General features: G+C 28.2%; 1 protein-coding gene across 1 annotated transcript in view; it reads right to left on the bottom strand.

Moving 5' to 3' along the window:
- LOC129959874 (glutamate receptor ionotropic, delta-1-like) overlaps nt 1–15,634 on the bottom strand; it is a 97,089-nt gene that overhangs the window by 35,126 nt on the left and 46,329 nt on the right. The window contains exons 4-5 of the mRNA XM_056072769.1: nt 2,655–2,741; nt 1,196–1,299 (exon numbers count right to left, since the gene is read on the bottom strand). Of these exons, the coding sequence (XP_055928744.1) occupies nt 1,196–1,299; nt 2,655–2,741 (191 nt within the window). The remainder of the gene's footprint in view (nt 1–1,195; nt 1,300–2,654; nt 2,742–15,634) is intronic.

The following is a 15,634-nucleotide window of genomic DNA, read 5'->3' on the forward strand; positions in this document are numbered from 1 at the left end:
TTTAATAATTAATGATTTTAAAAATAATAATTTTAATAATTAATGATTTTAAAAATAATAATTTTAATAATTAATGATTTTGAAAATAATTTCAGAAAAATAATGATTTTAATAAATAAACATTATAGAATTATATTCAAAAGTAAATAACAGTATAGAATACTGTTATTTACTTTTGAATATAATTTTGAATGCAATTTTACAGTGGAAGTTCAAAAAAAAGTACAATGTGCAATTATTGAGTTCCACGTTTTTAGGGAAAATTTTTTAGTGCTTTTGTTTGAATAAATTGTATACAGTGTAAAGTCTTAGAGTGAATAAATGATTTTAAAAGTTATTCAATTAAAATGACAGAAAGTAATGTTGAGAACTCTAATGTCAAACTCCCCTTTCCCCCAAAATCTATTTTACAGTTCAAATAACCAAGCGCCAACTAATGGAATCCTTTCTCTCTAACTTTCCCGAGGTAACTCCTTGTCTTCAGAATGCGACATACGTCATGAGGAAAAAATTACCCATGGAATTCAATTTTCTTCAGATGAAGAATTTCGGACATCCGTCTCTTTGTTTCTCGAAAAAAAAAATTAACTAATGAAAACATTTCATAGATAAAATCAATACGTAGCACGGGTTTTAGATCCGATTATACGGAAGATCCGCCATGCATACGTGCCAGCAACGAGGCGTAAGCGGAGGCTAGTTATATTTATGTCTGTCTGTAAGTTACGTCAGGTTTATTTTGAGTCGAATCTTGCAGTTTTGAATTGTGGGCAGATGACGAGGATGACACTAAAAATGATTGTCCCAGTGATTCAACTAAAAACCCTTGGGATACTTTAACTTTTCATGTATTATGTGTAAATTTTGAATTGAATCCTTGAGTCTCCGATTTAATTTTTCGCTTATAAGTTTAAAAAGCGATAATTCGATGTACGCAAGAGGCAAAGATTAAAGAGTTAAATTATTAAAAATATATTTTTAAAGAAGATAAATAAAATTTATTCTGATATATTTTATATTACTTTTCCGCCCTTATTTAACTAAAAGGACTATTTTTAAACCAAAGCTCATTTGAAGTTTCTTATTAACCTCCGGGGACAGGCCTATTTGCTAACTCCCACTCAAATTTTCTGTTAAAACAAATACTTTCTTGGCTGTTTCAGAATTTTAATGAACTTCTTCTAGACATACTTACGTGAAGTTGAAGTGCTGAGATAATTGTTTGACTATTTCGAAGCTAAAGCCTTCTCCAGTGTAATGGTAATCATCGGTTTTCCTCACGTCTTGAAACGGAAAAGACTGAAAACAAAAGAAATTTGGATGCAAAAATTTTAAACTTCAAAAAATGAATTACTGAAAAAAAAGAGAATTATATTTGCATTTCTATAATATCTTTCTCAGTACTATATTTTGTAGCCAACAATGAAATAATAGATTTTACAAACTTTGTTTTTCATGTAGATGTATGAATTTATATACATTTATACATTAGAACGAAGAAATTGATGGAAATAAATTTTTTTTGTTTTTACTACTTCATTTTTGAGCTTTTGTAAATGTCGTGATGACTACCTACATATAATAACCTACTAGTGACTTATTTCACCACATTATAGCAGGCCTTTATAAAAATTTACAGTTCAGCATAATTTTAAAGAATAGTTTCATTATAAAAACTTCATCCAAAAATTATGAAATGAGATAAAGAATAAAAAAAATTATAGATATACTCTTATTTATAAAATTTTTAAAATTAAAATTAGCAAACACATTCTAACAAAAGCAATAATGAAATTCCTGTTCTGGAGATTTTCAGGGTTATGATGAATAAAGCGTTAAATTATTCAATGGATAATTTTTTCTGCTATATCCATCTGCGCCCTACAATAGATCGAATATTAAGAAATTTAATTATTACTCATCTTTATATCTCATTTTTATTATTCATTTGTTTCTGTTGCAAATTCATTGCGATAGAAATTGTTTGATTAGTAAAATGTCTAACTAACGGAAATTTCTTTTTGTTTCACTAAAGCAAAAAATTTTATAAACTATACAGTTCGTTTTCATTTTCATAAAAAAAAACTTATTACCGCACTTTTTTTAACTTGAAATCCCATGAATCAAATTTCATAATCTCACTTCCTGAGGTACTCTATTTCTGACGTTTTGCTTAGATGCGAGCTCAAGATGGCAGCACAGTTTTTGAATGTTCTCATTTCAATTCAGTTATAGTAACGTCCCGTTTTACAGCAACACTAGTTTTCTTTTTGACGGACCATGTAATTTTGAACCGCGGTCAAATGATGAGGGAGACACCTGATCTGGCACCCCTTCCCAGAACTTCCACATCACACAACATCAGAGGCAGGATGTTTGACCACGAGTGATTTAAAGTGCACCAAACCTGCTTACACGAGGTTCTTAGTGAAAGCGGGCTTCGAACCTGAAACATTCCGTTTTCGAATCCGAGACCTTACCACCAGGCCACCGGGACCCTTTAATGTTCTTCGAGTTTTATTATTAACTAATAAATTAATTCTAATTCAGTTTTGGGCCTATACAAAACGCGCTATAGAGGTGAATTTGAAAATATGTTTATTATTTATTGTTTATTCTAATAGAATATATTGAATAAACTTGTAAATGCTTACCTTTAAGCTGGCTATTCTGAGTTTCCGCCCTTTCAAATTTAGCTTTGTGTCCATTGATAGGCACTTCAATCCTCTGAAGCAAGCATTCTAAAATTTGCATTTAATTATGAGGAAAAATGAAGCAAGTAAAATGCATTTGAGACAATCATAGTAATTGTTTTTATTTATTATAAAAAACAAATTTATAGAATTCTAGAAATTTCTAGAAGAGTGAGGATAGAAGATCCTGTTTGGAATGATACATCGGTATGCCACGAAATTCTTTTGACTACCAATAAATGAAAGCAGAATATTTTACTTGAAGAGACAGTGACCTTCAGTATTGAAAAGGCAGTGCACCCAGTAATGTTTTTGAGTTAACATTGAGAGATGATGTAGGTTTTCTAGTAATTGCATCAGTATAGTAGTGAACGATTACATAAGTGCATTAAATAATTGCGGAGTTTGATTTGTAGAGTGTCAATAAATCAAAGCGAAAGAATTCTTAACTGCAGTTGGTCATCTACAGGATGATTTGAGGAGAGCGAATTCGCACTCTTCTAATAAGCGATAAAGTGATCAATACCATCCAGTCGCGCATTATTCTGATCTTTTTTGTTCGAATCTAGTATATGTTCTTAATTGGAGATACAGATAGATCTGTACTAGGATTACCTTCTGTATGATTGAAAGTGTTGTTCTGATATCCTTGATGATATTGTTTGGATCATATATAATAAATTTCGATCGAGGTAATCATTAAGAAGTTAAACTTACTGAAATGAAGAAAAAAATGTACTTCATTAGAAAAAACTCAGTTGCCGTGAAGTGGCTAGTATATTTCTTAATTCTTATTCCTCAATTAGAGTATCAATTCTTTTTGAACACGACACCACGGTTTCTAATATTCTTCCTAACAATTGGGACGATTATTGATTTTCGACTTCATTCATTATCGGCTTGAATTGGCGCAAATATCATTAGTTCAAGGAAAAAAAAATATTTCTTTTCAACTGCTCTTATTGTGCGAAAATCAAATTATCTGCTAATATTTCTTACTAATGTTGTAATTATTTTTTTATCAGTCAGCAGATATATAATAGCATTTTTGGCAAGTTTGAGTAAAGTTTAGAATAATTAACTCTCTTGTTTCTTATTTTGACTTCGATTTTCTTTTTATGAGAAGTTTGCTTATAAGTTTCTGAAACAATATAATGTTTTGTCTTGTATTCTAAATTCTTTTGCTCTGAACTACCGAAAAAATTCCTACAAATCTTAATAAAAATTCAGCTGAAATTGTAATGATACATTGATGTATAAATTTGATAAATAGTTTTGAAAGCCGATTAGAAAACATGTATGTAGCTGGTATGAAAACAAACGGCTAAAAAGTGTCTCTGTCAGAGAAAAGAAAATTTGTAGAGTATTATTTTTGTGATGAATAAACTAAGTATATTATGAAATGGGGAATTTACAGAAAAAGAATATTATTATTATTTTTATTTCTCACTATTATTTCGAGTAAAATGTTTCAGTCATTTCATTTAGTGCGTTGTATGTGATAATACGATTATTCATGATATAAATGTATAATAAGACAAAATTTGCAATGCAGTGGAACTTGGAAATCCGAAATTGATGGGATCATTATAAAAAATCAATTAATGCAAAAATTCGAATAAAGAAAAACTGGGTCTAAAAAGGAATACAGATAAAGAAAATGATAATTTTCGCACTAAAAATAGCAATGAGGATTTGTTTCAATAATTAAGCTGTTGTGAATATGGGATTAATAAACAAACAGTAAATAATTTTAATATACAAATGAATATAACTATAATTATAGTTTTTTAATAATTTTTAAATGAATAGTTTCAAAAAATATATATGCAGTTTTAATAAATAAACAGAATACAGCCCTTTAGATATAATAATTGTATAATGAAAATAAGAATTCGCATCTAACACCCTCAAAACGGTTTTAAACAAGTTTTTTTTAATGCTTGTTTGACTAAAGGTATTATGTAGCAGAAAAGTTCTTGAGAAAAGGAAAGGTTTTTGCAATTTTTAGTTTTGAGTTCAAATTAAAATTCAAATAATAATATTCGAATAATAGACAATAAATAAATTCGAAAATAGACATTATTAATTGGGATTAACAATGCTCTGAAGGGAAAACAAACCCATCGGAGCATTTGAATCCAAAACGTTCAATTCAGCGAAGTTCTTCTGTAATAAATTTGTGGACGATTATAAACCTCGAATTAATTAACAATACCGAAATGCATAATAGTGGCATTTAAACTCTGAAAGGTATTTGTGAAGACCCTTATTAGCACAAGATATTTTACGGTATTCTGAACGTTATTCAGAATATTATGGAAATATCATAATATTACTGTTGATAATCTCGAGCTAATAGGGAAAGTGAGACTTCTTATGAGGAAAAAAAGCATTGTGCTGTTTTTCCGGGAAGCTTAAGGATTTTAAATAAGCAATAGGTCAAGTATGGATTATCGATGGTAAAATAAAAAAAATTGTTTTTTATCATGATCCATTGAAAAATTATATTTGTTTTTGAATTCACTATATCTTTCCCTCTAATTTTCCTTTGAAACATTTTTTCAAGAGACAAGTAAACATCTTCTACAAAGCAAATAGAATTGGATGCGAATACTTTTCACGGACAAATATCAATTGCCGTCAACAATGAGTAAATTTAAGATAAATGATATCAGGAAAGAAACTGCATAATACGTTACCACTAAGCTAACAATCGTAATAATAAATTTTCATAGCAATTATTGGCTTATATGTAATGGCATAATTATAAATAAACCTTCAGCATTCAGATGAAATGCTTAGATGCTCAGTATATCTCTAGACTCTTTCATGACATTAATGCAGTTTATTGCAGCTAATTTTCTTAAGTAGACAAAGACTAAAACAGCATGAGGAAAAAGAGTCATTATTATCAAAGAAAACTTCTTAGATACCACTGGTTCATTTCCAAAGTCTCTTGAGATTCAGGAGAAGTGCTTTGTTTTAAAAAGTTTAATTTCAAATACAAATGCCTTTATTTTTATATGCTTTCATTTAATTTGACTAGTTTCACGTTTGTCAAGATGGAATTTTCTCCTCATTATTTGACTCACTTTCTGACATACTAGTGTTTCAATAAATTTGCAGTGTTTCATATTTCCAATAACAATACAATATAAATTCTGAACTAAAGTTCATTGATTCAGTTTTAATAAATTAAAAATCCATTATTTGATATTAAAATTAGCAAATGTTAAATACGTTTTAATGTTATATAAATGTTTAAAACACACGGTATAAAATTTTTAAAAACTGATATTTTGCTAACATTAAGAAGCTATTTGCTGAGAAATCAAGAATTAATAAAGTAAATTTTGCTGAATTATGAAATTTTAGAATATATTTTTACTTTCTCGAGTACGAGAAGACAAATCCATCCTCTGTCGGTCTGTACTGCATGCATGTCGCAACAATTCAAAAACACAATGACTTAAGTAATTTGAAATTCGGTATGTCATTTTATGGTTACAATGAATGCAAAATTTTGCTTTCAATTTATCGGAAAATTAAAGTCGAAAAACATATTAGATTTTCTGATACTTTTTTTATTAACCGCCCAGAAAAACACGCTGAAGATTGCAGTCTAGATTTAGCATAAACGATAGATTCACACCTAGTAGGAGAAACTGTTTTTCATTCCTGTTATTCAATTAATACAAAATACCGTTTTTTTTTTCTTTAATATATTATGAAACATACAATTGTCCTATTTGGGACTCTGAAAGTGTAAATCTGAGGACCCGTGACATTCGTGGTCTTGCCCAAGGCCCACATGTTTAGGGGCAGGGGGATAACATCTTTATTAGAGAGTAAGTGAGAAAATTTCGAAAACACCATTCCCGCATTTTTTTTTTCAAAACGGAAATCTCAATCTGAAAACTACATTCTACTTCAAAATAGGAGGAAAAAAGATACTCTATTTTACTTTAAAAGTGAGTTGGTTAATATTTTATCAACAAATGATTAACAGTATTAAAAGATTAATTATAAGATAGCCAATCGGAAGGATCGCCCTCATCCTGCTCACACCATAAAACTGCTAGTTGCTCGATTAGAAGGTCGAATTATCCTCACATTAAAATTCAACAGACATGCACCTGTTTCGTAGATATCTGAGAATCAACTTCATACTTTAATATACTTTTCGATTTGATTTTTTAATAATCATGGTTCAAAACATGAAAATCAAACGGTTGAAAAATAAAATTGAATCTAAACGAATAAATAAAAGAATCTAAAATTTTCATAAGAAGAAAAAAAAATAAAAGAAATAAAGATATATATTTTTTTTTAAAAAAAGGTTAACTAAATTTAAATAGAAAATTTTCGGAACCGAGTTCTAAAAAATTGGATCGAATAATTTTTTACTTTTTCGCATATAAAGTATACAAAAAGAAAATATTATGATCTTGGAAAAAAAGAACATTCGACCTCGAATTTTTGATGAATTTCTATATTTTATACCTCCTTAAATCAGGAAAAAAACTTTTTGAAATGATGCTTATCTGTCTGCGAGTTCGGTAACTTACAAATCGTGTTAATCTTCTTAATTAATCTAGTAATCTTATCAACTTTTGTCTGTTAACACGACTGTTCTAAATATTCCAAAATGCAATAAGTTCGGCAGATGAAAGATCATTTAGTTTTAACACCGAAATGGAAGATTTTTGTCAACTTTTAGACAAACTCTTGACAGAATGTCTGTCAGTCTGCTTGTACATGTTTATTCAAAACGATTACTCAAAATTTCAAAGAACTAAATGGATGAAATTTAAAGTATAGTTTTATCACCGGACTTGTTGATCGATGTTAAATTTTCCGACTAAATTCGCCAAATGGTTAATTGTCTGAGTATCTGTCTGTTCGTACATATATGAACAAGACGACTCAAAACTATAACAAGATGCATAATAGAATTCGGCATGAAATCTTGAAAATATTTTGGCAAATTTTGGGTGCAATCAGAGAAAGGGACGATGTAAAAATGTATATTTGTTTTTCTTCGCTACAATATGAATCTTAAAGCCAAACGCGCCTGTTTTGTAAGCATAGAAGTTTCATACCTCCTTGATTGTAGAACAATGCCTAAGAAACAGAGATCAAAATAAAATATATTAGTGACTGCTTTGAGACCAATGATGACATAGGAAGAAAACAGAGATCTAAGGATTGAAGAATTATAGATTAAAAATAAACAAGTACTAAAGGATATCCCAAAATTAACGCAAAATTTGAACATACCATCATTTGTGCAGTAAAATGTTGGCAACTTTATTAAAGAAACCATTCGACAGTTGATAAATTAGGGTTAGTCAAAATGGAGCGTTACACTATAGAACAACGTGTTAACTTAAGATTTGAATTAAATAAAAAACAGTTTTTTTTCTTTAAATTGTTATATTTTTATTGAATTGTAAAGTACACAGGATAAGGTTATATATGGAATAACAGATAGGACAAATGGCCACCACGGCTTTGCTGGCATATACGCATTTTTTGTCGAAATTTTCTCGGACCATTTTGCATAAATGTGGCTGAATTTCCTCCTTCAATGCACGTGTGCTTATTGGCATAGACCTTTGAATTCAAATAACCCCATAAAAAATCCAATGGTGTTAAATCACACGATCTAGGGTCCAATTCTCAGATTTTCGAACTGTGGCAGCTAGACTTTCATTATTTTTAAAATATTGTTCAATAATGAAAACACGTTGTTCTATCGTATAACGCTCCAATTTTACTAACTCTAAACTATCAGCTGTCAAATGGTTTTTTTTAAAAAGGTTCCCACCACTTTACTTCCTGAATGGTGGAAAATTCAAATCTTGCATTAATATTGGGACACCCTTTACTAGCATAGGAAATAGCCCAGGAGACACTCTTAATGGTTAAATCTTGAAATATGTCGAAAATTTTCTGAGAAGGAAGCATTAGAAATTCCGCAGATCTTGACGAATTAGTTATGTGAAGTTTTATATCGATTTTCTTCTTGATATTCCATAGAAAAACTTTGCTTAACGAAAGCTCAAAATTTTTTAATAAGTTACGCCATGAAAATAAAATATACAATAATTCCAGAAAGTTCTTTTCATTTCTGTAAATAATCATCAAAAGCTGAATGAGCGGAAAGTGGGCTGGGTGATGGAAACTGCAATGAAGCTGTCGAAACTTTCAGGTGGAAAAGACAGTAAAGTCAATGTAAGATCTTAGTAAGAGGGTGGTTTTGTATGAAATAATACTAAAACTGATGTGTCATTATGAAACCAATTCAAAAGACAGACTACCTCCTTTCTTCTTTTTCTAGAAATAGCCTTCCTTTATTATTTTCCAGAAGAAAGAAAAAAGATTATGATTATTTTCCGGCCGATAAAAGCATGAATCATAGAATTCTATTGAATATATTTTTACTATGCATTTGAAACTAAAAAAAAGATAAAAATTGTAATCTTCCTTTTGGTACACAGATCGATTTTTTTACTAATCTGTGTATAAAAATGGATATTTATAACCGACATGATATCAAATGTACATATAACAACGATATTTATTCAAATTGTTTTGATGATCATGGAGCTAAGAAGAATAAGTAGATAATTTCAAATAATCTGTGAGATTAATTTCATACAATTACCTCTTTTTTAATTAGTTTTTGTATTAAAATAGTAACTTAAACATTTTGAAAACTTCATCAGCTCAAAAAATCCAAAGAAAAGCACTTAAGGTATCCGACTACTTTCGGTTGCATTTTTTTCTTTCAAATTATGATATTCGAAGTAATATTTTCATATCGTCAAATGTCATTTAAGCAAAAACTTAATATATTATATAATAGCATTTTATAATTTAATTTTTTTTATATATTTAAGAAAATTTAAAATTTTTTAAGCCCAATTTGACATTTTTTCAAACATTCTCGCTCAAAAAAGATAATCGAATTGGTATACCTTTCGGCATACACAGTAATTCATATATTGGCTAGGGACTGAAGCATAAGTTTAGATATAACCGAAATTTTTTGAAAATAACACGAGTTTTAGTGTAAAATCATAGATTTTTTTGAAATTTTTCATTTTTTTCAAACCTTAAAAGATGCATAGTTTTATAATGGTTCATCATTGCGTATTTGTAAAAATGAGAATATATGGAAAACCCACATTTCGAGAAAAATGTGGTTAAAGTTTTTGTTTTTAATTTTGAAACAGATGAAAAAAGAAATTTCTTCTAGATTCTGTAGATTATTCCTCCTTTTTCTTAAGTATAATTCATTTTTTAAAATTTTCAATTTAAAAAATTTTCTCCTTATTTTTTTCTTCCCTCTAAAGAATATGTATTGTTATTTGGTAAGCAACTGGTATCAGGGGATTTCGATATTTCTTTAGTTTTTTAAAACTTAAAAATATACGTTAACTAACTTAGATATGCTTTTATCAATTAATATTTGTCATAGGTATGTTTTAAATACTTTCCATGCGTTTAAAGTCAGAAATTACTGCAACAATGAAAAATCAAGATACTTTACTGTTTCAGAATTATCTAAATTTCCAACACCTTCAAAAATAAGGAAATTCATATTTAAAGTATTCCAAATAATATCTAGTATAAAATAGAAGAAATGAAATAATTGTAATAAGTTAAAAGTCAAATACAATAATTTCACAGTTTGTAAAATTCTATTTAATTTTATTTCTAAATATCGTAGGCATAAAATAAAAACGGTTTTAGGAAAGTGGAAAAAAGGGCTTTCTTAATTAACTTAATTAATTAACGAAAATTAACGAAATAAATCTTAATTAATTAACATAAATTTGCGATTGTTGTTTGGTTACGCTAAAAAGGTTTTTTTTTTTTTATCGTAAATCGATACTTTTAAAATAATACTTTCTTTTCTAAATGTTGGCCCTGCTTATAAACCATGGACTTTCTTGTTTTTTTACTTAACAACTAGTAAAAGGCCAAAATTGAATGATTTCCGAAAGATAGCTAGAAGCTGAAGAATAAAATAAAAATGTAAAATACTAGAAAAAAAACAAAATGCAAAATGTAAAAATCTAAATATATAGAAGGAGTGACAACATAAAAAAATCCAGTGAAACTTCGACCTTCTAATGTAATTACCAATTTTCGTGTTGTACAAGCTGTTCGACAATTTAAGTGTAAAACTTACTGGGTCACCTTAGGATTCTAAACGAACTTAAAAAGTAATAATACTAGTATTGACCCTCATAAAAATATCAGCCCTATAACTAATTTGCATTTTACTGCTCTTCAGTACATTCAAGCAAAAAAAAAAAAAAAAAAAACACATCTTACTCTAAAAAAATTCTGAGCACGTAGATGTTCATTGCATTCGTAATTTTGAAGTTTTATTGTACAGTCGTGTTCGGAATGATGTTTACTGTTTGTTTATTAAAATAACTCATTTACTGAAGTTATTGTTCTTAAAATTATGAAAGAAATTTAAATTAGAATGGCTAATGGTACTTAATTTATTAAAATTACTAACTGTGGATTTATTAATTATGAGTTATTTAGTAAAATTGATATATATTAAAAATAATTCCTTTTTTTGCCTCGTTAAGTTTAAATGTCATTTCCTCTCGTTGCAATCATTGCTAGATTATGTTATTCTCAACAACCGAAATTTTGGATAAATCGAATTTTTATTGCTCTCCGGTTAGCTTTGAATTAGTCAAGCCCCATTGTGTTTCAAAATTAATTCCAAAATAGAAAATATTTGAGACCAAATAAATAATAATATACTCTCTTTTTTCATTGATTTATTCCTTCACATTTGATTCAATTTATCTACGTAAAATTAATCCTTTTCTAATTCACTTAATTACAAAGTTAAAAAAATTTAACATATGAATTGCGCGAACTTGTGGATTTTTCCACATCTTTTAAAATCTAATTATTATAACTTTCTGAGAAAAAAATTCTCACCAGCTAACATCCCGAACCCGGTTAAATGACAGACTTACTTCTTTTCTTGGGATTTTCCCATTTAAAAAGCTTAAAAATCGTCACATCAGTTCTAATTTCTTCTTTCTATTTTCATCACTTTTTAGTGATTTGTGTTGCTTTGTTCGCAAGATTTTAACAATGGGCATATTTTGAATTTATGCAAAATATCATTTGGAAATTTTAAGTCTCAATGATTAGGATGAATAATTCATGAATGATTAGGATAATAATAATTTCAAGTCAGGTTTAGTTTCGTCATACCAGCATCCCATTTTGAAGCAACATGTGGGCTATTTTGGAACGATCCTCGTAATAAGCGCGATCAGATGACGACGACGATAATCCATTTTCCACGCGCTGCTTCATTCAACTTTTATATGCCTACAAATATTACATACTTCAGTGGATTTGGATTTCATAAATGAATTCCCTCGAAACGTGACGTCATAATGTATTCTACATATTTATTGTAAATTATCAATAATGCTAGACATCAATTAGGAGATCCAACCCAAAGTAACCCTGGTTTTACTTCGAATTGAGTCGTAAATAAACTAAACTATAAATCAGTTTTCTTTTTATTTATTAATATTAATATCATGAAATCTTGAAATCAATTTTTTTTTCAAATTCAATCTGAGGTGGCACTGTTGATATGGAATCAAATTTTAATTAAAATAATGGACTGAATGATAATAAAGTTCTTTAAAATGTAAAAATAGTATATTGTCATAGACAAATTTTTGGCATATTAGGAAGAAAGTGAAAGTTCTGCTGCAAATTTTCATCGCAACAAACTTGAAACAAGTCAAGCTTAATAAAAGTGTGCAAAAAAGTGGCTGGCATCAAATTTCAGATATATTGCTCGGTTAATAGTTGAAATAGGTACTGAAAATTGTAAATGTCTTAAGTAACAAAGTGAAAATGTTGAGAAATCGCAAAAATTTGAAGGAACTATTATAGGAGAAAAAGTGTCCGTGGTATGAAAACCATCGCAATAGGTAAAAATCCTACAAATAATCTGCTTAAAAACTCTTTCTTCTTGAAGGGCACATTTGAGTAAAACAGCACAAAGAAAAAAAATGTTTAATATGACTTAATGCAGCTAAATTATAGCAATACATTTTAACCATTCCAGTTAAATTTAAAACATTGTAAAATTTTACATTTAATTAAAATAGGAAAAACACACACAATTTTTCATCTATTGCAATAGTTTCACTCATTAATTTTATTACGTTTAAAAAGGTTATTGCTCAATAAACCAATCTTAATTTATAACCTTTCTTCACGCTTATTTGTCACGCATCGTCCTTTCATTTTCTGTTCAAGATAACTGAATGCAACTTAAAAGAAACAAATTTAAAATAGTATATATTTGAAAAAAATTTAATATGACAGACACAGGATAGTTTATTTATAAATAATTTCCAACAATTTAATATAACATATACAAGATTATTTATTTATAAATAATTTAAGACTTTATATTTTAAAATCTATTTATTGGAAATAAGTTTAGAAACTCCATATCATGTAGTTATTATGCATTTGATGAAAAAAAAAATTGCATCACAAATCAAAGGTAATCAGATAATTGAAATTTCTAAATAAAGATGGAACTCTTTTAATTCGAAGCTGACGAGAATCACAATAAAAATTCCAATAAAAAAAAAGAAAAAAAAAAAAAAAAAACTGGTTGAAAAATGATCACGAACAAGAGTAAACGATGATTTTTAGAGAAGATTTATCTTTAATCTTTGATTGTTTGAAAGCAAATTGCATAATTAATAAATAATGTACGTAGTTTTAATAAAATAAAATAATAATAATTAAGCCTGAAAATATTGTTCTTTTATGATCACTGACGACGCAAGAGAGGGACACAATAATTAAAGAAAACAATTTAGTAATTAAAGTAATGTATTACAGTTTTTAGCTTTTTTATTTTGAATTAACCAAAATAAATTAGAATTATAGGCGACATTTTAACTTTACTTTTACAGGAAATTGAAGAGGATAAAAATTGAAATTACTGACACATTCAGGTTAAGAATATTCGAATTAGCACAGTTTCAATGAATATATATATTTTTAATCCTTTTTTTACATAGTTAAACATGAGATTGTATCTCTATTTACCAATATACTTTATAAAAATTCGCTTTAGAAAAGCGGTAAATACTTTTTTAAATTTATTTAATTCGTGAATGTTGTCTTATATAAAAGAATTCCGAAAAAAAAAATTAAAGAAATATATTTATTATTTTATACTATTATTTAATAAACACGACTGAAAATTAGATAATACGATGTTCTTACCATATTGATTTGTTATTGGCTGTGTGTGGGTATTTGACTCACTCCGCCGAGGGTTGTCTTAAGAATGAAGTCAGTGAAGGAAGTCTGAACGGAAGAGTCCAATACTTCCCATTCTCGTTCATTTTGAAATGGTCTTTTAGATGGATTGAAAGCGATTCCAGCTTTTTCTAAAAAATAAAGGGAATGTGTACTTGCATCATTTCTAATGATGTCACCAAATATGGATTTAAAATATGAAAAATTGGAAATTTTGTTCGAGCAGTTTTCTGTACGTTCATTGTCATCAACGGAATCACTATTTTTTTGAAGTTGAAATTATTTTTTCTTTTTTTACTTTTGTGTTACAGAAAGCATTGCAATCGTTAAGCAATGATCTCGAGATGAATCTTCAGGATGTAGACTTAAAAAATATTTTTGGAAACAAGCATTTCTAAAAAAATATATATCTAAAAATAGAACCAGAAGCTTGAATTTTTTTTGTATTAATTTTACGACAAAGTTGGGGATTTATACACAATTTTGGATTAAACCCATTTGCTTGTCCATTGTATGTGAACACGGTAACTCAAAAAGGCAAAGAGTAAGATGAAATATGGCCTATTAATTTATCATCAAGTTTATAGATCAAAGTCAATAATCAAAATTTGAACCAGATTCGACAAATGTTTGACTGTTTGTCAGACTGTCTATTCGTGTTTTTGTGTAGACGCTACAATTAAAAATCCCTGCAGGTTTCATTATTAAAATTTTTAGAGGAGGTGGAGGATTCGTTTCAAAGTTATTTGATATTCAGTCATTGGTCCGCAAGAGTTCCTAGCCCATGAATATATATATATAATAATAATAATAAAGGCGTCATCTTCACAAAAACAGCGGTATCGAACCAGTGATCTTGTGATTGCTAGATTGAAGGGTTTTAAAGTCATGTTTTTATGATTTTCTTAAACGTAGATAATATTTTTTAAATAAAATAATCGGCCAATCAAAGCAAAAATGTAAGAACGTGAGGCTGTGATATTCATTTTCGCTTATTTCTTCATAGAATAATTTTGAGCACCTCACACTTTTACATTTTCAGTTTTGATTAAAAAATATTCTCTGTTTTTAAGAGCATTAGTTAAAGTGTATTAATTTTTTTCACTTTCTGCTTTTGGGTCTGTAATTTATTTCATTATTATAACTGTAAGAGAATCTCATAATTAATCTTTCCTCAGATTCACTGGGTTACATGATTAACTGATCATTAAGTTTTATAAATTTTAAAATGGAGTATTTTATCGAGAATTTACAATTGTACACGATTCAAAAAACACACTCGTATCATTTCACTAAGCAGCTATTTTTTAAATTTAATAATTTTTCATTTTTAAAAATCTTGATATCCATTTTCTCGCAAACTCACAATCAAGTGGCTCCACAAGTCAGATTCCAAATTTATTTTCATTTATGGTTAATGAATAATTAAAATAGTATATTTTTCCGAGAATACTCAAGTGTTCAAAATTTCGAAACTATAACACCTTAGAGAGTGTGAGAAAAAACATTTGAAAATTTCCACCTTTACAAGCATGAAACAAGAGAAATGAAATGAAAGCGTGTTGAAAAAGGACAGA

The sequence above is a fragment of the Argiope bruennichi genome, chromosome X2, assembly GCF_947563725.1.
Source record: "Argiope bruennichi chromosome X2, qqArgBrue1.1, whole genome shotgun sequence".
NCBI classification, from domain to species: domain Eukaryota; kingdom Metazoa; phylum Arthropoda; class Arachnida; order Araneae; family Araneidae; genus Argiope; species Argiope bruennichi.